Source organism: Corylus avellana, chromosome ca7 (assembly GCF_901000735.1).
Source record: "Corylus avellana chromosome ca7, CavTom2PMs-1.0".
NCBI classification, from domain to species: domain Eukaryota; kingdom Viridiplantae; phylum Streptophyta; class Magnoliopsida; order Fagales; family Betulaceae; genus Corylus; species Corylus avellana.
The window spans coordinates 26,858,929-26,881,122 of record NC_081547.1 but is presented as its reverse complement, the minus strand read 5'-3'; the positions used below and the strand labels follow the sequence as shown (position 1 = coordinate 26,881,122).

The 22,194-nt window shown below is 34.5% G+C and overlaps 5 protein-coding genes across 5 annotated transcripts in view; 1 reads left to right on the top strand and 4 right to left on the bottom strand.

Moving 5' to 3' along the window:
• The window catches only part of LOC132188081 (uncharacterized), a 1,279-nt gene extending 634 nt beyond the window's left edge, over positions 1–645 (bottom strand). The window contains exon 1 of the mRNA XM_059602491.1: positions 13–645. Within this exon, the coding sequence (XP_059458474.1) occupies positions 13–645 (633 nt within the window). The remainder of the gene's footprint in view (positions 1–12) is intronic.
• A 3,725-nt stretch (positions 646–4,370) lies between these two features.
• LOC132188701 (uncharacterized) lies at positions 4,371–5,480 on the bottom strand. The gene is made up of 2 exons (XM_059603231.1): positions 4,834–5,480; positions 4,371–4,607 (listed from the first exon to the last, which is right to left on the bottom strand). Exons 1-2 carry the CDS (start codon positions 5,326–5,328, stop codon positions 4,491–4,493), a joined length of 612 nt encoding a protein of 203 aa, XP_059459214.1. The 5' UTR covers positions 5,329–5,480; the 3' UTR covers positions 4,371–4,490.
• A 1,901-nt stretch (positions 5,481–7,381) lies between these two features.
• Positions 7,382–8,222, bottom strand: LOC132188080 (uncharacterized). The gene is made up of 2 exons (XM_059602490.1): positions 7,599–8,222; positions 7,382–7,450 (listed from the first exon to the last, which is right to left on the bottom strand). The coding sequence occupies exons 1-2, from the start codon at positions 8,220–8,222 to the stop codon at positions 7,382–7,384; spliced, it is 693 nt and encodes a 230-aa protein (XP_059458473.1).
• A 7,870-nt stretch (positions 8,223–16,092) lies between these two features.
• Positions 16,093–17,735, top strand: LOC132188079 (uncharacterized). The gene is made up of 3 exons (XM_059602489.1): positions 16,093–16,481; positions 16,612–16,780; positions 17,655–17,735. The coding sequence occupies exons 1-3, from the start codon at positions 16,093–16,095 to the stop codon at positions 17,733–17,735; spliced, it is 639 nt and encodes a 212-aa protein (XP_059458472.1).
• Positions 17,736–19,129: 1,394 nt separating this feature from the next.
• Positions 19,130–20,279, bottom strand: LOC132188541 (uncharacterized). The gene is made up of 2 exons (XM_059603031.1): positions 19,631–20,279; positions 19,130–19,472 (listed from the first exon to the last, which is right to left on the bottom strand). The coding sequence occupies exons 1-2, from the start codon at positions 20,255–20,257 to the stop codon at positions 19,335–19,337; spliced, it is 765 nt and encodes a 254-aa protein (XP_059459014.1). The 5' UTR covers positions 20,258–20,279; the 3' UTR covers positions 19,130–19,334.
• Positions 20,280–22,194: the final 1,915 nt, after the last annotated feature.

Here is a 22,194-nt window from a genome sequence, read left to right as displayed (position 1 = left end):
ATATATATATACCTCATCCATGCCAAAATCGACCACTTTCTCCTCAACAGCTCCAAGGTCCGTGACATTAAACTTGGAAAGCAGAGAGATAGAAGAGATGGCGGACATGGGCTTGACGTCAAGATCATCCATCACCATGTAAGTAATCACCCCCTTCACGTAACCTCCCTCACTAGAAGAGGATGCCTTGATATCGCTTGGTGGGTCTACGTAACTTACCTCAGTGGTCATTGAATTCTTGCACAAAGGACATATTGCTCTCCGGTCAATAGCCACATAGCTGGTATGGCTTCCGCTTCCACACCTATAAAATTTCTTGGTTGTATTTGACTGCTCATTGTGCTCAACGCTTGGCAAGAGGAGAGGGACTTTAGCACCAGAAATGTTGGCTACTTTTGGGTCTAGCAAAAAGCCTTTGTCTTGATCTGGCTGAATGTAAATATCACTCAGATTCTCTATGCTATTGTACAGGCTACGCAAGCAGCCTGCCATGTTTTTCTTTTGTAAGAGCCTAGTCACAGTTCCCACCGGGAGAGTGAAAATGCTAAAGATGAAATCAACAAATTCTTTGTCTGCTTCAGCGAAGAGAACCCGTCGGTTCTTTTTCTCTATCAAAAGCTTCAGGGTTACCTTGGTTGCTGCCATTTTAGGTATTTCAATGCTAAACAGGCTAGGATTCAGTCCAGTAAGTGCACTCTATTGGCTTGGCTGTTACCCTTTTTATAGTCTTTGAGAATTCACTCTTGGAACTTGGAAGTGCCTTCTTTTTCTATTGGAGTTTGTGCGCAATTGTTTCCTATTCCCGTCTTTAATTTTAATGTCATGATCAAAGTCTCATTAGCGTAAAGCTATGTAAAAAAACATGATATTCTCGGAGACACATGAAATGTGATCATTATGTGATTTGATTCGTACCATGCATGTATTATATCCGCTTACAATTTTGCATATGTATTATAACCTTGAAATGGTGGATCGTGAACCAAAGATCCATACGAATTAATTTTCTTTCGAAATAAATTACTTGAATGCAGTTTTTCCAACAAAATAATGATTTTGTTATCATAATTGATTCCAATCAAAATTACGAGTTGTAGAAAGAAGATGATATACAGTACATATATATGATAACTTATGTGCTGAGATAAAAGATGTAGAAGATGCATATAATAACTTATGCTTTTTTACTTAAAAAAAAATTATGCTTTTTGAGTCGTTATACGGAGGTGGCTTTCTTGAAGGAAAAAGTACTGAATTCATTATTAAGGGATCTCTCAAAGCCAATGAAACCTACAATAAAAAGAAACATAAATGGATGATTTCGTTGGCTGAGTTAACGGAAAAATACTTTGATGGTTAAGTTAATAATTTCTTAAGAAAAAAGAGAGGTAAAACTAGCTAGTTTCATATTTTTGATAGCTTTTTTTCTTTACATCATGGGCTCTCTTTCCTCTGCATGTGCTCCACTAGGTGTCACCTTGTTATTTGGCAATGCTCGATCTATTTAGGTGCAGTGTTTGGTCATGTAACTCATGACGTGTTTCGCATTCTGTCTTGATACGGACAAGACGATGGTGTTGTATTAAATGTCACATGTTATTGTAGCAACTCGTAATTAAGGCCTAGTGCACGTACAAAGCGTAATATTACCCAATGTTCTACCAAAAATACGAGAAATGATGGAAGGAAAGCTGTCAGACAGATGTGATATGCTTTGCTTGCCTTTCGTTTTAAGGAAGCAAATTAAACCTAATGTTCTGCCAAGAATATGGGAAATAACTTATGCTTTTTCAGTCGTTATACGCAAGTGGCTTTTTTTAAGGAAACGCAAGAGATCTTAGTAGCCTTTTGTTAGATAATGACACAAAGAAAAGGAAAAAAAGAACAAACAAAAAAAAAAAACCGCCTAATATATTGGTTAGATAGAAGTTGCTTTTCAAGGAAAAGCAAGAGCTAGTAGCTAATTAGCTTTAGTGTCCTTTCACCATTAATTTTATATGAATTTCTTCGAACTCGTACATGCAATTGCTTTACTTCTGAGCAATGCATATTCTTCTCTCAATATTCGCCCAAGCCTAATAAGTAGCTAGCTTGGTTGCCAATAAATTAAGTTCTTTTTGATTCTAATAGATTAAAAGTATATATATATATATATATATATATATATATATGAAAAATGTTAATTGTTCTTCTAGTGTTCTCATGGTGTCCTCTCAACTGTGATGTAACTTTTAAAATTACCAATAGATTAAAAGTCAATAATGATAGTCTCAAACTCAACGGTAATTTTAAAAATCACATCACAGTTGAGAAGACACAAGAAAACACTAGAAGAACACTTAACATTTTTCTATAGATATACACACACGTGCAACTTTTAGAAAACCATGCATTTTCAACTTCCCTTCTCTGGAAGGCAAAATTAAAGCACTTCTTAAAAGCCGCAGAAAACAATTTGTTTATATTTATATTGCATTATAACACTTTTTTAAATAAAAAATAAAAAAATATTCTCAAAATACATTAACAAAAATACTCGCTTTTAGTAAAAAAAATTAATTGAGCTATTTTATCATCTTTCGCCCGAGCTTGATGATATAATTAAATAGACAAAACCACATCAACATCAAGGCTGAAAACAGATTAATGCAAATTTTGGGCATATATCATATTTCCAATATTCTCTAAATATTGTAGTACTCTTGTAGATGATAAATAAGATTTAAAAAAGCCTGCTCTGATACATAACTTGGTTGCTAAGAAACCAAAAGAGAATTTGCACCCATAACTAATTAATCAGCTAATTAGCCTGGTTGTCGATCGGTAGACATGGCTTTAATAACAATTTATTCTTTTTTCCTTTATTTATTAAAGGTAAGTTGAACAGGTTAAGAAGACAAGACCAAAAAAAAAAAAAAAAGTATGTAGAAAAGCTAATTTGGAGGATATATAACATTAACATACGTACCAAAGTGTAACGAATAATTCTTCTTTTTATGCCCAATTCACTACTAGAGCATTTATCATTCCTCATTGATAAATGAGTTAATTAAAGAATAGCATATATATATATATATATATATATATATATATATATATATATATTACTCAAGTGTAATTGACTTTATATACAAGTGTTGAACAGGTTTTTTGGACTTATCAGATCCGCCTAGTGACCTGATCGATCGACAAGAATAAAATATTTTGTAATAGATGATGATTTAATCATTTTAAATTAAAATAATTTATTTATATTTTAAAATTATTAAAATTATTTGTAAAGCTTTATAAATACAATCAAATGAATCAATAAAAAATGTATCCTCTAAAGGCTTTAATTTGTAAATAAAGATCATAAGCCAACTCGGCCGAAACACATAATTTATGTTTCTCTTTCTCTACTTCAAACACTTTATTTTATTGTGAAATTCTACACTGGATTGAGGACTCCCTTTGTGTGGAGCGACAATTAATCAACAGAGGGTTTTCCGTGTGATCGATTTACTCTTTTGTAATGAATTTATTAATGTCTAAAGTTGAAAACTCTTATTGGAGGATTAAGATCCCTTACAATTTTAAAGAAATTATATGTGCTTAAATTATAGAAATCATATATGCTTAAATTATAGAATTTAAGACGTTTCTTTACATCGAAACACTTGGAATATGCAACATATTAAAATTGTGGCATGTTATCGGGGTAGTCAGAACAAATTTTCCTTACTTTCACAGCTACACTTCTTTAGAAAATCAAAAAACAATTTTTTGCTCAATGCTTTTTACAATATATATAGAGAGCAAGAATATGATAAAAATAGACTCAACTCTCGCATGTAACATGCCACCTTTTTAATAGGTAGTACTTTTCAAAGTGTTTCGATGTAAAAAGATGGCATAAATTTTGTAATTTGAGAATTTATAATTTCTTTGAAATTGTAGGGATCTTGATTCTTCCTAAGATCCCTCCATAATAAATGAGGTCATTAATATCGTCAAAGCATAATATGAATTCAGCTGTTCAATTTTACATCTTTCAGCAACCACTAGAGCATGTTCCAAGCCGATTTGAAATTACTTTAAGACATCTTTATTTTTATTTTTATTTTTATTTTTTGGGAAAATGATCTTCTCCATTTCAAATTTCATTCATTTTCTTCATTTAGTGCATTTAGTGCATTACCATCATTACAATTTTTGGATAATACTACCCTTCAAAATGTACTAAAATAAAAGAAATTGAGGAGATTTAAAATGAAAATGATCATTTTTCCTCATTTTCGGTAGTTCATATGAAATGTTGTATGCATAGAATCGTATCAAAAGTTCTTTATTGAAGAAAACAAATAAAAAGCATATTACCACACCATATTTGATTAAAATACAACGTACAGGAAGATCAAGAAACAGAATATATATAGAAACATGGTTGCGACTGCAACACCAATCTCACTGATACTTTTTTGGATCAATCAGAGCGAAAAGGCATGCCTTCATTCAACATCTTGAATTTCAGACTCTTCGTTGACAGTATGGTTCCGATCCTTCTCTAAGAAGATATCAGTAAGAACAGTCTTCGATTGAAAAGATGCTCCGAGCAATCTCACACCCTGGCAACCGACCAGATTAAAGAACAAAATAGTCATCACTCATAATAACAGTGACGCAGCAATATGTCCTCCGATCCAGACTTGTAAAACTAGAACTACCATTAGCAAAAGAAAAAAGAACTAACACCAAATAGGAACTAAATGAAGAATTTGATATATATATATATATATATATATATAGTAGTTAATTAATGCAGAGAAAGAAAGGGATGACTGCTATATATACCTCATCCATGCCGAAATCGACCACCTTCTCCTCAACAGCCCCTATGTCAGTGACATTAAATTTGGTAAGTAAAGTGATAGCAGCGATGATGGACATTGGCTTCACCTCAAGATCATCCATCACCATGTAAGTAATCACCCCTTTCACGTAACCTCCCTCACTAGATGAGGATGCCATGATATTATCGCTTGGTGGGTCTACGCAACTTACCTCTGAGGTCATTGATTTCCTGCACGAAGGACAAATTGCTCTCTGGTCATTAGCCACGTGCTTAAAGTTGTAGTTGCAGTTGTAGTTGTAGCTTTCGGTACACCTATAAAATTTCTTGGGAGGATAAGAGTACTGCTCAAATCTTGGCAAGAGGAGAGGGACTTGAGCACCAGAAATATTGGCTACTTTTGGATTTAGTAGAAAGTTTTTGTTTTGGTCTGGTTGAAGGTAAATATCACGCAGATTCTCTATGCTCTTGTACAGGATATGCAAGCAGCCTGCCATGTTTTGCTTCTGTAAGAGCTTTGTGACAGTTCCGACCGGCAGAATAAAAATGCAAAAGAGGAAATCAACAAATTTTTTATCTACTTCAGCGAAAAGCACCCGTTGGCTCTTTTTCTCTATCAAAAGCCTCAAGCTTACCTTAGTTGCTGCCATTCTAGAGATTGAGTCCAGTAAGTAAGCGTACTCTATTGGCTTGGCTCTTACCCTTTTTTTATAGTCTTTGAGTCATATGGAATTAATTCACTCTTGGAAGGGAGGACTTCTATCGCTACCCTTTTCATTAGCAGTCACGATCACGATTCATGAACCTTCGGGAATTGGAACATTCAAATAAACACTTGCTTTCAATGGGACTGTTGATTAATTTACTCAATGGAAAAACCCTTCCAATTTTGGCCACAAATTAATGAGATTCTATATCCAAATTAATTCATGAAATGGTATCATACGCTACGCTTGAGTTGTGTATTTATAATCTTAAAGCGGTGCAGAATAATTTTTTTTTTTTTTTTTTTTTTTTTTAAAAAAGAAAAAGTCTTGGTTAAGTGATCCCATAAATTGTGTGGGTCCCATAAGGTGATCAACGCGGACTTGTAAGGTCACCAAAGTATTGGTTCTTGTACTTTGAGATTTTGACGAATAATTCCCAGTTTGGAAAAGTAATTATATATGCACTTTTTAAAGTAAATGAAAAATAAAAATGTTCCTAACACTTATTTATTTTTTATTTTTTACATGTCCATACAAGAGAGGGGAGGAGAATTCGAATTAGTGACTTCCGCTTTATTAGGCATGATCTTAGCCGATTGAACTATCTCTTAGAAATGTTCCTAACACTTCCTACCATTAGAGAAGTTGATGGAAATTGGAGGCAATTAACTTTACATGCAGCCTCGATTATATTGTGAAATAGCCAAATAGGTCCCTTGCAATAAAAAATATATTCAATTTATATTTTTCCAAATATATATATATATATATATATATAAGGGAAAAATTCACTTTACCCCCCTGAAGTTTCAGGGGTTTTTCAATTTGAACCTCAAAGTTTAAAAAGTGGCAATGTGCCCTCCAATGTTTCAAAAATTTTCAATTTAAATCTTCCGTTAATAATTTCCGTTAAATTGGACGAAAATCTCTAAAATTACATAATTACCCTCAGGCTTTTTTAAAAAAAATTTCCGTCCAATTTAACAGAAATTGTAACGGAAGGTTTAAATTAAAATTTTTTGAAACATTGGGAAGGTATATTACCAATTTTTAAACTTTGGAGTTCAAATTGAAAAACTCCTAAAATTTCAGGGGTTAAAGTGGATTTTCCCCTATATATAAATTGAATGAGGCCCTTGGTGACAATCTCAGTCCAATGAGCTTCAATCAAGGGGGGTTAGAATAGGGCACTTTGTAATGAGATCATTCAAACGGGTTGAGATTGCAGGTTCAAACAATTTGTAGGTCAATTTAGTTCGAATAGAAAAAATAGGTCAATTTAGTTGGAACGGAAACCCTACCATTCGAATAAAAACCTCCTAAAACCCACATTAAATCTGAACCACACATCAACACTAAACCCTCCCTCCATGTTACACTACCCAAATGAAGCCATACTCAACTTCAAAACATCCATTATAACAACCAAAATCCAACATTTCTCCACAATCCCTAATTTTTACTCATCGCATTGTCCTCCAAATAACACACCAACAATTCCTCACACCTTCCCAACACCAACACCACAAAAACTAGAAATCAAAATCACAACCCTCACCCACAACAATTAATTAGCATTTTTAGCAATATTATTAAGTTATAATTTGCAGAAGTTTACATATTAGCATGAAACAAGCTAAAATCAAATTAGCAAAACAGATTTGATTAACATGAACATACAAGCTCATAAAACAGAACATGAGAAACAAGGTTGCAGCAAAAACACCAAAATACCCATATCACAGATACTTTTTAGAACCAATTATTCCAGAGTTCTTGCAAATTGAAATTAAAAAAAAAAAACTATTAAGAAACACCGGTGCCTTCATTTGGTTCTTTATGCTCACATCCGAAGAAAGACATCAGTTAAAACAGTCTTCGATTGCAAAGAAGCCTTGAGCAAACACAAAACCTAACAACAAACCAAACAAAGAAACAAAATAGACATCATTATACAAAGAAAAAAAAAAAAAAAAAAAAAAAAGAAAAGAAAAGAAAAGAACGCAACCGTAGAAAGTACAAACATATATAGAAAGAAATGGATAACTGCTATATATTACCTCACCCATGCCTAAATCCACCACTTTCTCCTCAACAGCCCCAAGGTCCCTGACATTGAACTTGGTAAGTAAAGTGATAGAAGAGATGGTTGACATGGGCTTCACCTCCAGATTATCCATCACCATGTAAGAAATCACCCCTTTCACGTAACCTCCCTCACCAGAGGAGGATGCCTTGATATCCGTTGGTGGGAACTCTACGTAGCTTAACTTGGTGGTCATTTGACTCCTGCACGAAGGACAAGTTGCTCTCCGGTCATTAGCCACGTAGCTGTAGTGGCTTGAACTTCCACACCTATAAAAGTTACTGTCTGTACCTGACTGCTCAACGCTTGGCAAGAGGAGAGGGACTTGAGCACCAGAAAAGACTACTTTTGGATTTAGCAAAAAGTCTTTGTTTTGGTCTGGCTGAATGTAAATATCACTCAGATTCTCTATGCTGTTGTACAGGCTATGCAAGCAGCCTGCCATGTTCCGCTTTTGTAAGAGCCTAGTCACAGTTCCGACAGGCAGAGTGAAAATGCTAAAGAGGAAATCAACAAATTTCTTATCCGCTTCAGCAAAGAGCACTCGATTGCCTTTTTTGTCTACCAAAAGCTTCAGGCTTACCTTTTTTTCTGACATTTTAGGTATGGAAATGCTAAAGTGCCCTCTATTGGCTTGGCTGTTACAGTTTTTCTAGTCTTTAGGGTATATGGAATTCACTCTTGGAAGTGAAGGGACTTCTTTTGCTACCCTTTGCGCTTGCAGTTACAATTCATGAACCTCTGGGACATGGAACAGTCAAATAAACATTTTGTTGCAAGAGACTGTTGATTTTCTCAATGGAAAATCATTGGCGTTTGTAACTTCCAAAAGTCATATGAACATTTAGCTACAAGGGACTGTTTTTTGATAAAAATTTCGTATTTATTTATTAATCTCATGAAAATAAAGACTGCCATCCATACATACTTGATCTACTAGGGACTCTTGATTTTCACAATTGGAAAAATCCATTCAATTTTGGCCTCAAATTAATGAGTAACATGCAATAACTACTTGAAGCAATTGAAGTGCCAATTGGAGTTTGTGCGAATGCAATTGTTTGGCCACAAGTTATTCGAGGAAACCGCGAATATATAATGATCCTTGAGATAATGTAGAACAAAATTGAAAAAATGTTAATGTTAATCATAAATTGTGTGGGATCACTTTTATATTAGAACATAAAAAATTGTTTTAAATAAAAAGAATACTCTTAAATAAGACGTTTTTAGTTATTTTGCTTTTGAAATTAAAAATAGAAAACTTCTAAGCATCGGATGTTTTGGGTTTTTGTTGGGCTGCACTACCCATATATGAACCTGAAAAACATTTTATAACAAAAAAATATTTTAGGGTTAAGTGCGCTTTTGCTACTTAGGTTTTAATGACTTTAATTTTTTTCACATAGGTTTCATTTTATATCATAGATGATACCTTGCTTATGGCTAATTGCTAAATACAAAAATGGTATGTCCATCCAACTTTTGTTGATAAAACTAACATATTTTCACGTCAAACCAATCAAAACGTGCCATGTGTCATATGCCTCAATTAGAAAAATTAAAAAACTTTTAAAATGAATAAAAAATAGAAATAATTAAAAATTAAAATATAAAAAAGTTGAAGGGTGGCTCTTTGCCACCCCCATTTTTGGCCAAAGGGAGTGGGCGGCCGGCCACCCCTATTTTTGACCATTGGGAGTGGCTGCAACCTCCATTTTGGTTATTGGGGGTGGCTCCGGTTTAGGGGTGCTTCGATGGCCATCCCCAATTCCCTGGTGATGGTTCATCCACCTCCTGCCAATGGCTAAAAAGAAGAAGAAAAAAAAAAATACAAAGGTTTGGCCCCTTGGACCGTTGGACATGGCCAAACCATCCCCAAAGGTCATGGGGTGGCTCGCCCCTCCCAATTGATAGTAGAGGAGATGGGTTAAAACCACCTCCAAGAACCTAGGGGGTGGAGGGTAGTTTCGACCACCCCCTACGGCTAATCTGGGGTGGCCAAACCAACCCCAAGGGCCCATTGGCCAAATGGGTGGCTTTTTCTATTTTTTATTCATTTTAAAAGTTGTTTAAAATTTTTTATTGGGCCATGTGACAGATGGAACGTTATGACATGAAAATTCGTTAATTTTAGCCATAAACGAGGTATGGAAACTCAAGTACTAAAATGTGCTTAACCCTGTATTTTGAACTGATCGAAACCAATGGGGTGTCATTGAAAAGTTAAGATACTAATAATCTACTTTTTAAAAAAAGATATTTTTGAGCCATGATGTTTTTAGATTATGATATACATATATGATAGATGAGTAATGCTACATGTCATCTCAAAATTGATATGACTTTTAAAATCACTATTGCATTGTGATAGATCACATTAATTTTGGGATGACACAAGGAGACATGAGGGTGACATTTAGAATTACTAGGGATAGACTATTAAGGGACTGCATATATTCAAGGGATCAATTGGAATGAAATTTTTTTTTTTTTTTTAATTTCAATTGTATGTATTTCCCAACTTGCAAAATATATTTTAGAAAAAAAAAAATAAAATAAAACAAAGCAGATTTCGGGGTACGTAGTCCTTCAACTTCATAGCGTCCCAATTAAGGGGCTCTGCTCTCTACTCACCAGAAGTGTATTTGAATGTGATGCAGCACGAGAAGAATTGTCTCATCAAAGAAGAAAATAGTATTTCACTCAAGCAAACAGTTTGGATTTTGGAAATATATAACTCTTCCTTAATTGTTAATTACTAGGCTACATCACCTTTTATATATAAGGCTACCAACCCAGTTTGGAGAAAAACTTTTTAGGTTGAAGGGATATATTTCACATGTTCAAAGGACACATGTCACTGTTTAAACAACCTAGAGTAAATGTAAATAACATAAACAACTTTGAACTTGAACTAAATTAAGGATAAGGAAATAAAAGACACTTGATAGCAATATATATACTCCTAACACCATTAGTCTTCATACTTCAACGATATTGTCATATTGATATTGCCATCACAAACGTAATAACACTGCCTTCATTCAACATCTTGAATTTTGTACTCCTCATTAACAGTATGATTTCCATTATTGGGTAGAAAGACATCGGTCAGAACAGTCTTCGATTGCAAAGAAGCCCCCAGCAATCTCACACCCTAGCAAGGGACCAAAATAGTCATCATGTGTAATATTAATAACAGTTACGCTACAATATCCCACCAAACGAAGAAAAAAAAAATGTTGGAATGCATAGAAAGCAAGGAATGACTACTATACCTCATCCATACCGAAATCGACAACCTTCTCCTCAACAGCTCCTACATCCGTGATATTTAATTTGGTAAGTAAAGTGATAGCAGAGACGGTGGACATGGGCTTCATGTCAAGGTCATCCATGACAATGTAAGTAATCAACCCTTTCACGTAACCTCCCTCACCAGAGGAGGATGCCTTGATATCCCTTGGTGGGTGGTACTCTACGTAACTTATTACCTCGCTGTTCATTGCTATGGGGACTTCGGACGAGATCGTACTCCTCGTGCAAGACCTAGAACCTCCCTTGCGTTTGCAAGATTTTTTACAAACTTTCCCACCTGTATATGACCGCTCAACGCTTGGCATGAGGATCGGGACTTTAGCTCTAGAAATGACTACTTCTTCAAATGCGTTGATATCACTTGGTGGGTCTACGTGTGTTAGCTCGGTGGTCATTGAACTCCTGCACGAAGGACAAATTGCTCTCCGGTCATTAGCAACGTACTTACAGTTGTTGTAGCCGCCACACCTATAAAATTTCGTGTCTGTGTAAGAGTGCTCAACGCTTGGCAAGAGGAGAGGGAGTTTAGCACCAGAAACATTGGCCACTTTTGGGTTTACCCGATACTTTTTGTCTTGGTCTGGCTGAATGTAAATATCACTCAGATTCTCAATGCTTGGCAAGAGGAGAGGGACTTTAGCGCCAGAAATGGCCGCTTTTGGGTTTAGTAGAAAGTTTTTGTCTTGGTCTGGCTGAATGTAAATATCACTCAGATTCTCAATACTCTTGTACAGGCTACCCAAGCAGCCTGCCATGCTCTGCTTTTGTAGGAGCCTAGTCACAGTTCCGACCGGCAGAGTGAAAATGCTAAAGAGAAAATCAACAAATTTCTTGTCCGCTTCAGCAAAGAGCACTCGATGACTCTTGTAGTCTATCAAAAGCTTCAGGCTTACCTTTTTTGCAGCCATTTTAGGTATAATGTCAACGCTAAAGAGGATCCCGTAAGTGCCCTTTGTTGGCTTGGCTGTTACCCTTTTTATAGTGCGGTTAGACCGCTATATGGAATTCACTATTGGAAGGGACTTCTTTTGTTACCCTTTGCATTTGCAGTCACCATTCATGAACCTACGGGACTCGGAACAGTCAAATAAACATTTTGCTGCAACGGGCCGTTGATTTTCTCAATGGAAAAAACCATTCCAATTTTGGGCACCGAGCATTCACTAATAATTGTTGATGCGTAGCAATAACTACTTGAAGCAATTGAGCCAATTGGAGTTTGTGCGCAATAAATATTAATGATCGGTTAACTCATCTTCTACCACCCAAAGGCACAGAACAGTACTCCAACCGTCTCTCTTCCGCAGCCGTTCAACAACTTTCACACGGCCGGAAAAACGTATTGGAGTGATGTGCCGTTCATCTCCTCTCTCTCTCTCTCTCAAACACGATCTAAAAATCGTATTGGAATGATGGCAATAGAATCAAACGTAAATGCATGGGCTAAAATTCATTCTCACTCAAACTTATAAAGGGAGTCCATTGTCCAAGAGTAAGCTATATGTTTGATAAGGTGTTGCTCTGTGCTGGGAAAACAGAGGAGCCTTCTGTGTGTACCGTATAATTGAGAAAACAAGAACCCTTTGGACAATACAATGTATCTAGCTAGTGTCACTTCTCGCAGCAGAATGCACAATCCGATGTATCTAGTGTTGCAAACACTCGCGATAAAAACAGAGACAACAACAATTCTGATTACAGGTTTAATTCTAACCTGTCACGATTACATGGGTACATGAGTTTTACTAGGATTATTTCTATCGAGTGAAATGATCTTGAGAGCACTCATTGTTGTACTGCTTTTCACAACTATGCTGACTCTTATTGGATTGCTTCTGATCAGAGATTGAGGTTGATTTGGATTCTCCAGGTGTTGTTACCTTTATTTTTTATTCTATTGCCATCACGATGATACATGTCCAGCTCCAGCTGCAACTTTTCAGACCGTGTCTGAGAGAGAAAACTGAGAAGGGAGATGAACGGCTGAGGGAAAGAGACCTTAGACTGCTTTGTGAGTTTTGAGTGTTAGAAGAGCAGTTAATTACGTTAGAGTAAAATAAAAGTTGACGGTGAAAGCAGTTTTTTAATTATATTAAAAAATGGATGTGCATCTCACTTGATAAAGGGCATTTGTCGATTACTAAATTGAATCGGGAGAATTTTCTTCAAACCAGTTTAGAGGAAGTTTGTGTCCATTAAAAATTATAAGAGGTAGGCATACTTCTTTCAAACTAATAATGGATTATCCAATTTGCAATATCCTCTTAAATTGGGCCGATCACCTAGTTTAGCTGGTATGTGGGTGTGCGAACCATATGGTGATTTGGCCATCTTATTTGATCTTAGGGGTAAAAGAAAAAAGAAAAAAAGAGAGACTATTTTCAAACAACAATAATCAAACCTACAATAGACTTCTTCCTCATTTTAGTTTCCTTTTCTTTTAATCTTCACATCTCAATACATGATGGGTTGCAGAATAAATTACGTGATTTAACAAAAAAAAAAAATTAATTGATTGTCAAGAGATCAGTGATAATAAAACACAGGCAAAGGCATGACGCTCAAAAGACCGGCATTCAACCCTATTCTAATCAACGATAGGTAACAACAACTACAAGAAATTGATTGATCGAGAAGAGAGGCACTACCAAAATCATCGCAGAATTTGTTGTCAAGGAGTTACGATTGAAGCTCCCCTCAGAATTTCTCCAAACTACTCTAATCAGTGCCAAGTGCCCTTATCTATATCAAACAAAAATATTTTGTTTCTGAGTTTGCGTTATTATCTTCAAGATACGAAATAGCATGTGGCACCATCAGGTTCAGATTGGTCTCAGACTCTCAGCCGAACCAAAATTATGCATCGGTTGCACCTCCTCTACCCTCATTGGTGGGCAGTTATCATGTTAGTGTGGCACCTACTAGGCCAAGGATTGTCTAAGTACAACCAAATTTCTCCTCACTTTTAAACATCAAACACCTCGGTAAACAAGTGATCGAAAATCGAGAGTGTCCTGGGGATAAACCATACAGAAGCTTACTATAAATTTGATAAAGATAAATAATGCAAATTCAGAGACAAAAAACTAACAAAGCAAATTTCATGCCGCACAATGTTAACATTGAATTCGATCTACAAGTTGGTCACGACAAGGACAAAAAGAAACATGATCGCAACTAAAACAAAACATAACTAGCAATCCCACAGATACTTTTATAGATAAATAATCACATACAGTTCTAACACCTAGAAGTTAAAAGAAAAATATAATATGCAACACTGCCTTCATTCGCCCCGTTAGACACGTTCATCTTTAATTGACACCTCAGTTGCAGCGGTTTTCACTTGAAGAAAGACATCAGTCAAAACAGTCTTTGATTAAAGAGAAGCCTTGACCAATTGCACTCCCTAGCAACAAACAAGACAAATGATCAAAATATATAGTTATTATAGTCAAGCAAACTGTAAATCTTAAATAGCCTATCGTCAATCATGATATATAATATATAGCTTAGAACATTCACATCCGGCTCATCAAATGTTTGGCTAAAATGACTACATTTTTCTATTTTAGTTATTCACTTTCTTAAAGCACCCACATCTGGCTCATCATTTTAATTTTTATTAGTTTATTTAAATATTTTTTCTCTATCATTTAAATATTATTTTTCTATTATTTCTTTATTCTTTTTTCAATATAAAGCACTCAACCTCAAGCATTCAAGAAAGATAAAATCATTTTTTAATTACCGGAGAAAGAATTGATGAATTTTTTATTATATATGACATGCAATGTTGAGCTAAACTGCTCAACAAATTTGCTGAGCACTGTAGCTCCTCAACAGATGGTTGGGTATTTTGTTGAGCCGGGTGTGATAGTTTTTTAGCTACATGGCTCAACAAAATACCATTTTAGCTATTTTGTTGAACTAGATGTGAATGATCTTAGGGTAAAAACAAAATATATTCGATAAACAAATGTAAACAATAAAATTAATAATCTAGCTATTGAAGACGAAGGGCCTATCCAAACCAATGAGCAATAGCCTACCTAGCTATCCTATGCCTTGTTTTAGGTGATATCTGCTATGACATTAATTCCCACAAACTGCTTCCAAAAAGATCTGTATTCATGGTTTAAGACTCGAGAAATGCTAAAGGCCCAACTTTTTTGCCCAACAAAAGTCCAACTTTTACCCTTTATTTTTTTTTTAAAAAAAACAAAATGAAAAATGGAAAAAATGTCTGAAGCAACCCTATCTATTTTTGGCCTTTCTTTTATTTAGTATTTTTTTAAAAATGAAAAATAGTATTTTTCTTCATAATAATGACATTTTCTTGAAAAAAATGACATTATTATGAAAAAAATACCAATTTTCATTTTTTAAAAAATACCAAATAAAAGAAAGACAAAAAATAGATAGGGTTGCTTCAAACATTTTTTTCATTTTTTTATTTTATTTTATTTTTAAAAAATAAATAAGGCAAAAGTTGGACTTTTGTTGGGCAAAAAAGTTGGGTCCCTATCATTCCTCTTAAGACTCTACATATAAACTTAGAGAAATGCTAAAGGCCCAACTTTTTTGCCCAACAAAAGTCCAACTTTTACCCTTTATTTTTTTTCTAAAAAAAACAAAATGAAAAATGGAAAAAATGTCTGAAGCAACCCTATCTATTTTTTGCCTTTCTTTTATTTAGTATTTTTTTTAAAATGAAAAATAGTATTTTTCTTCATAATAATGACATTTTCTTGAAAAAAATGACATTATTATGAAAAAAATACCAATTTTCATTTTTTAAAAAATACCAAATAAAAGAAAGACAAAAAATAGATAGGGTTGCTTCAAACATTTTTTTCATTTTTTATTTTATTTTATTTTAAAAAAATAAATAAGGCAAAAGTTGAACTTTTGTTGGGCAAAAAAGTTGGGTCCCTATCATTCCTCATAAACTTAATTTAACGAGTGATCTAATGTTCAAAGTTCACCAAAATGAAGAAAAAAAAAAGGGTTTCAGAGTTGTAATAATACAAGTACAGAAAGCAAGGGTAGAATTCCATACCGCATTTATGCCTAATTGGACCACTTTCTCCTCAATATCCCCTACATCCTCAACATTAAATTGGGTAAGCAGAGTGACGAAAGAGATGTTGACCGTGGTCCGTGGGCTTCACCTCCAGATTATCCATCACCATGTACGTAACCATCCCTTTCACGTAACCTTCACCACTCGAACTAAAGTAAGCGCTGTAAGCCTGAAACTTGTGGTAGACAAAAAGAAGCAACGAGTTCTCTTTGCTGAAGCAGAAAAGGAATTTGTTGATTTTCTCTTCACCATTTTCAGTCTGCCCGTGGGAACAGTCACTATGCTCCTGAAAGAGGAAGGCACGGTAGGCTGCTTGCCAAGCCTCTACAAGAGCGTTGAAAATCTGAGCGTTGCTTGCTTTCAGCCTGACCAGAACAAAGATTTCCTGTTAAAGCCCAGAGTAGTCATTCCTGGTCTTAAAGCCCCTCTCCTCTTGCCAAACGATGAGTTGTTTACATGCAGGAAAAAAACAAAAAATATGTGCCATAACAGTGGTTGCAGCGCCAATCGAATCCACGAAATCGAATATAAGAAGGGGAAATATATATTCATGTTCTTCGTGCAAAGATTTCATGAACAGTATCTCTAGAGAGGTAGGTTACGTGAAAGGGATGGTTTCGTACATGGTGATGGATGATCTGGAGGTGAAGCCCATGTCCACCGACTCCAGTTTCACTCTGCTTAGAGAGTTCAATGTGAAGGCAGCAGGGGATATTGAGAAGAAAGTAGTCAATTTGGGCATGGATGAGGTATGCCACTCACCCCTTGATTTCAAATATGAAATGCTTCTTTTGCTGCCTCTTTTTTTTTTTTTTTTTTTTGGTAGTGAACATCGAATGATAAACTGGGTAGAACAAGTGGAAAACCAATCTTTTCATTATCATAATAAAAAAATAAAATATAAACTGGATAGAACAAGTGGAAAACCATATATATAAACCATAAAAAATAAATGTGGCGGAGAGCCTCCCATCTCCTCCACCTAGGGGTGGGGTCCTGCCACCTTAAAGCTCTTTTTTTTAGTGGTTTGGGCCACTTCCTAACCTCTGCTTGTGGCCTAGCTACTCTATAGGAGTTTTTGGGGTGGCTCAATCATCCCCTAACATTTTGTGGGTGGCATAACCACCACTTGAGAATTTTTGGGGGGCCGTCCATAAACGTCTTCAAGGGTAGTTGGGCTTGTGGTCTAGCTAGCTATAGCCACCATTTTTCTAAGTTTATTTTCCTTTATTTTTTTGTTACTTTTTAATTTTTTTTATTAGGTGTAAAGATGAGTTGGCGTCATTAGCCCCCCACAAAATTTAGGGGAAATACACTTTACTCCATGACATTTTGGGGTGAAAATGTCATGTGTGACGCACATGACATAAGTTTCATCCAAAAAGGCAGAAAAAATTAATGTAGGATATTAGATGGCATGGTTACGTAGTTTGTGGGTTCTAGTGTTAGTTTATAAACTTTTAAGGTATAAATGTCAAAATAGTGATACTTCGGAGAAATAAAGTGTATTTTTTAAAAAATAAATAAATAAATAATAGAGGAGAGTAGTGGAATATTACTTTAATGCCACTCTAATCATTCAGTATAATAACTAGTTTGCTCCTTTGTCTGGTGTGTTGCTAGGGTTTGAACTTGTTCAAAGCTTCTCTGCAATCAAAGACGGTTCTGACTGATGTCCTCCTTCGAACCAATCCAGATCGTTAACTGCCAGGAAAATGAAAAGAAGCGTGTATTGCATTGTATTGGTCTTCTAATTTCTAGCTAGGTGCAAGAACCCTGTGGGATTATTTTTCTAAAATATTATCTTTGAAATTGCTAATTAGGAGTTGCTTTATATGTTCCATTTTAGTCAAATCTGGTGCGGCAGTGTGTTTTGTTTTGTTTGTGGCATATCTTTGAAAACAGCTTTCATCAACCTCTTAAACATATCTTTCTTAAAATAAATAAATAAAAAATCTCTATTTCATAAAACTGTTCTATAACTCAAACAAATCTGTATACTCACATCATCACATATATATTAATCATTTTCTTTAAAATATTTCACTTTACTATAAACATAAAATTTGGGTTGCTTATTTGGTTTATTCACTTTACTTTTGTTTTCTTATTACCTTTCATTTTGGCATATTATCGCCTGCATTAACTCCTAAAGTCGCAAAAGGATCCTTTCCATTTCATTTGAAATGGAAAGGATCCGTTTCCCCTAAAGTCCAGATTGTGCTTCTAAGGATCGGCTGCTTTTAGCAAGATTTGCACGCTCAACATCGCTTTTAGCATGAAATTCATACATAGTATAAATCATTACATATATATATATATAATGTATCATTAATAATCCCTAAACCAGATTATGATGAAATTTTCCTTATTCTCATGGCTGTTTACCGAATTTCAAAGCCAAATACAAGAAAATTTGTGAGCTTTTCTTGATTCAAAACCATTTGGTCAAATGGGGGTGATTCCCCTTTTTTTCATTTTTTTTTTTTCGAATTTATAAATATATTTTTGTCTTATTAAGAATATTTTGAGGTCATTTTTGCCTTTATGCTGGCTTTAAGGGGTAAAATGATAATTGACTAGTAGTTTTGAGGGAACATTGTCATTTGGTTTTAGTTTGAGGGGGATATGTGTCAAAAAAAAAAAGTAATTAATCACTTTTAAAGATAAGAAAAAAAAAATTCTTTATCATTAGAGATCAAAGTTGAAGAACCGGAATATTATGTATTTTATATATATAAGGAGAGAAAAAAAAAAAATTAAATGGATCCCTACCATCAAATAAATTAGCAAATCATTTTATTAAACTTTACACGCGCGTTAGCTCTAATCATATTAGAACACATATTACTTACATTAAAAAATTTTTAAAAAAATTAATATATCTATATATTTAAAAACAAAAACAAAATGAGTGGTCGAGCCACCATATTTCTCATTTTTGTATCTTTAAATCTTATTTGGAATCTGACTAATGCAATCAATCAATACGAGTTGGATAATAAATTAAACGATTGTAATTGTTACTATTAGCAATAGTACAAGTTTATAATTTTGCAGAAGTTTAATTATTAACATGAAACAAATAAAAATCATAATAGCAAACCAGATTTGATTAACATGAAACATACAAGTTCATATAACAGAACTTGAGAAACATTGTTGCAATAAAACGCCAAAATACCAATCTCACAATTAACACTTTCTGAACCAATTATTACATAGAGTTCTTGCATCTTGAAATTAAAAGAGTAATTAGAAGCAACAGTAACTTCATTTGGATCTTTTTACCCACAACCTGAATTACTCGTCCTTGTCGGTATCATTTTGAAGGATGACATGGGTCAAAACAATCTTCTCCTCCTTGTCAGTATTGTTTCGAAGAAAGATATCGGTCAGAACAGTCTTCGATTGCAAAGAAGCTTCCAACAAACTCAGAACCTAACAACCAACCACACAAAGTAACAATATTGTCATCATGGGTAATAAAAAAACACTTCAGCAGAAGAGGCATTAGATAACAGGAAGTAAAAGAAGCATTTGATATATATATATATAGTTGTAATGCAGAGAAAGAAAGGGAAAACTGCTTTATATACCTCATGCATGCCCAAATCCACCACTTTCTCCTCAACGGCTCCAAGGTCCCTGACATTGAACTTGGTAAGTAAAGAGATAGAAGAGATGGTTGACATAGGCTTCACCTCCAGATCATCCATCACCATGTATGTGATCACCCCTTTCACGTAACCCCCCTCACTAGAGGAGGATGCGTTAGTATCCTTCGGTGGGTAATCTACATAAGTTTGCTCGGTGGCCATTTGATTCCTGCACGAAGGACAAATTGCTCTCGGGTCATTAGCCACGTACTGACAGTTGTTGTAGCCACCACACCTATAAATTTTCCTGTCTGTGCCCGACTGCTCAAGGCTTGGCAAGAGGAGAGGGACTTTAGCACCAGAAATATTGGCTACTTTTGGGCTTAGCAGAAAGTTTTTGTCTTGGTCCGGCTGAATGTAAATATCACTCAGATTCTCAATGCTCTTGTACAGGCTACGCAAGCAGCCTGCCATGTTTTGCTTTCGTAGGAGCCTTGTCACAGTTCCCAACGGCAGAGTGAAAATGCTAAAGAGTAAATCAACAAATGACTTGTCTGCTTCAGCAAACAGCACTCGTTGGCTCTTCTGCTCTATCAAAAGCTTCAGGCTTACCTTTGTTTCTGCCATTTTAGGTCTTTCAATGCTAAATTGGATTCAGTCCAGTTAGTGCCGTCTATTGGCTTGGCTGTGAGCCTTTTTTATAGTCATTAGGTTAGGGTATATGGAATTCATCCTTGGATTCTGGAAGTGCCTTCATTTGCTGCCCTTTGCATTCTGGCTGAAGCTAACGTGGAGATTATTTTTTTTTTTATGAGAATGAGAGAGAATAAAGTTCAATTTTGGACTATTGAGAAATTTACTAACACATGCTGTAGGTTCCTTTTTCAACACTTATTAAGCTAAATTCTTTTTTGCAAGGAACTATTAAATTTCTTTAATTTTTGTCTTCTAGACAAAAATACTCTTTAAATATAATTAATTGAATATTTTTCAATAGAATTCACTATCAGAAGATAATCTTAAATATTTCAATTGAAAAGCCTATTGGAAAGTGTGCACAATTCCAATTCGAAGTTAAAAACAAAAAAAAAACAAAAAGAAACGCAAGATCGATGATATGCATGAAATCACCGACATGTATAAGTTCGTGATGAAAGTCTCATTAGCGTAAAGCTATGTACATAATTATATTCCCAAATACATGAAATATGGTACGTAATCATGTGATTTTGATTCCTAGAATGTATTATCTGCTTCAAATTTTGCATGTTATAAGTTATAACCTTGAAGTGGTGTATAGGTAACGAAAGATTCATATGAATTTTCTTTATGAAATTACTTGATCAATGCAGTTTTTCAACAAATTAATCAATTCAGTTTCATATGCCAAATTTATGAGTTTAAAAAAAGATGATAAAGATTAATATTTAAACTAGCTATGACATATAATAATACTTATGCTTTATTGAGTCGTTATCCGGAAATGGCCCTTTAAGGAAAAGCAAGAACTAGATTGTAGCTTTAACGTGAAATTGTTAATTAGATAGAGACAAATAGAATAAGAATAAGAATAAAAAGAAAAAGAAAAAAGTAAAAGAGTAAAAAAAGAAAAAGATACGCTAAATAAAAGTGATGTTCCGTAAATTGTGTAGGTCCTATGACGTGAACGCCATTGATTTGCAAGGTCTACTCTCATTTTACTAAACTCATTTTATTCTCTCAATATTATCATTAAATTAAAATTTAATAAAATTTTATCACAAATTTAATAATAATTGTGAGAAAGTGGGATCTAGCTTTGATGTTCTAGTTTTAATAACATGTATGTTGTAATTTAAGTCACAATGAAAATACCTTATTTCATTTTATAAATTTAATAGATTAATTATTAAATTTGTAGACTCATGTGAGCTTTATACAAAATTAATAGTAAATTTATCAATTTCCTATAGAGATGATTAAAAAATAAATAAATTCTATCATTTATCAAAAGAAATTGAGGGATTTTTTTTATTTTTTATTTTTTTTCAAAAAGGACAAGCTTACTTACATCACGTAGGGCTGTTAAGTGAGCGAAACGTCTCGCGAGCAAGCTCGGGCTCGGCTCGCATAAGCTCGGCTCGTGCTCGACTCGAATATTAAATGAAACACTTCATGAACACAAATCCTAGCTCGAATATTAAACGAAGCAAGCTCGGCTCGACTCGGCTAAGCTCGTGAACAGCTCGTATAAGCTCGAGTGTGTGTGTGTGTCTATATATATATAAACTAAGTAATACATAATTAATTATAAATCTCATAATTATTAAAACCTTAAAATTGCATTTATATTTAAGCGTTAGAGAATGGAAAATTCTAGATCCTTCATGATCAAAGAGAGAGAGCAATCATTAAAAAGACCTTGATTCAATTAGAACATATCCAAACGAAAGGAAGAAGAATCAAGCAGAAACTATTGAGGGAGATTGTGAAAGGTATAAACTATTGAAGAATCAAATAGACCCAAACACTATCACTACCTGTTAAGAAAACATCAATCTCTAAGTTTGCTTATCTATAAAAGG

What these genes read in the sequence shown, in the direction of transcription:
- LOC132188701 (XM_059603231.1), bottom strand. Translation starts at nt 5,328, where the DNA reads ATGGCAGGCTGCTTGCATATCCTGTACAAGAGCATAGAGAATCTGCGT. An exon ending in TCGATTTCGGCATGGATGAG is followed by an intron (nt 4,608 to 4,833) that starts GTATATATAGCA and finishes GTCGGTTGCCAG; the next exon opens with GGTGTGAGATTGCTCGGAGC.
- LOC132188080 (XM_059602490.1), bottom strand. Translation starts at nt 8,222, where the DNA reads ATGTCAGAAAAAAAGGTAAGCCTGAAGCTTTTGGTAGACAAAAAAGGC. An exon ending in TGGATTTAGGCATGGGTGAG is followed by an intron (nt 7,451 to 7,598) that starts GTAATATATAGC and finishes GTTTGTTGTTAG; the next exon opens with GTTTTGTGTTTGCTCAAGGC.
- LOC132188079 (XM_059602489.1), top strand. Translation starts at nt 16,093, where the DNA reads ATGTTGACCGTGGTCCGTGGGCTTCACCTCCAGATTATCCATCACCAT. An exon ending in CTCTTGCCAAACGATGAGTT is followed by an intron (nt 16,482 to 16,611) that starts GTTTACATGCAG and finishes TTTCATGAACAG; the next exon opens with TATCTCTAGAGAGGTAGGTT. An exon ending in TCAATTTGGGCATGGATGAG is followed by an intron (nt 16,781 to 17,654) that starts GTATGCCACTCA and finishes GTGTGTTGCTAG; the next exon opens with GGTTTGAACTTGTTCAAAGC.
- LOC132188541 (XM_059603031.1), bottom strand. Translation starts at nt 20,257, where the DNA reads ATGGCAGAAACAAAGGTAAGCCTGAAGCTTTTGATAGAGCAGAAGAGC. An exon ending in TGGATTTGGGCATGCATGAG is followed by an intron (nt 19,473 to 19,630) that starts GTATATAAAGCA and finishes GTTGGTTGTTAG; the next exon opens with GTTCTGAGTTTGTTGGAAGC.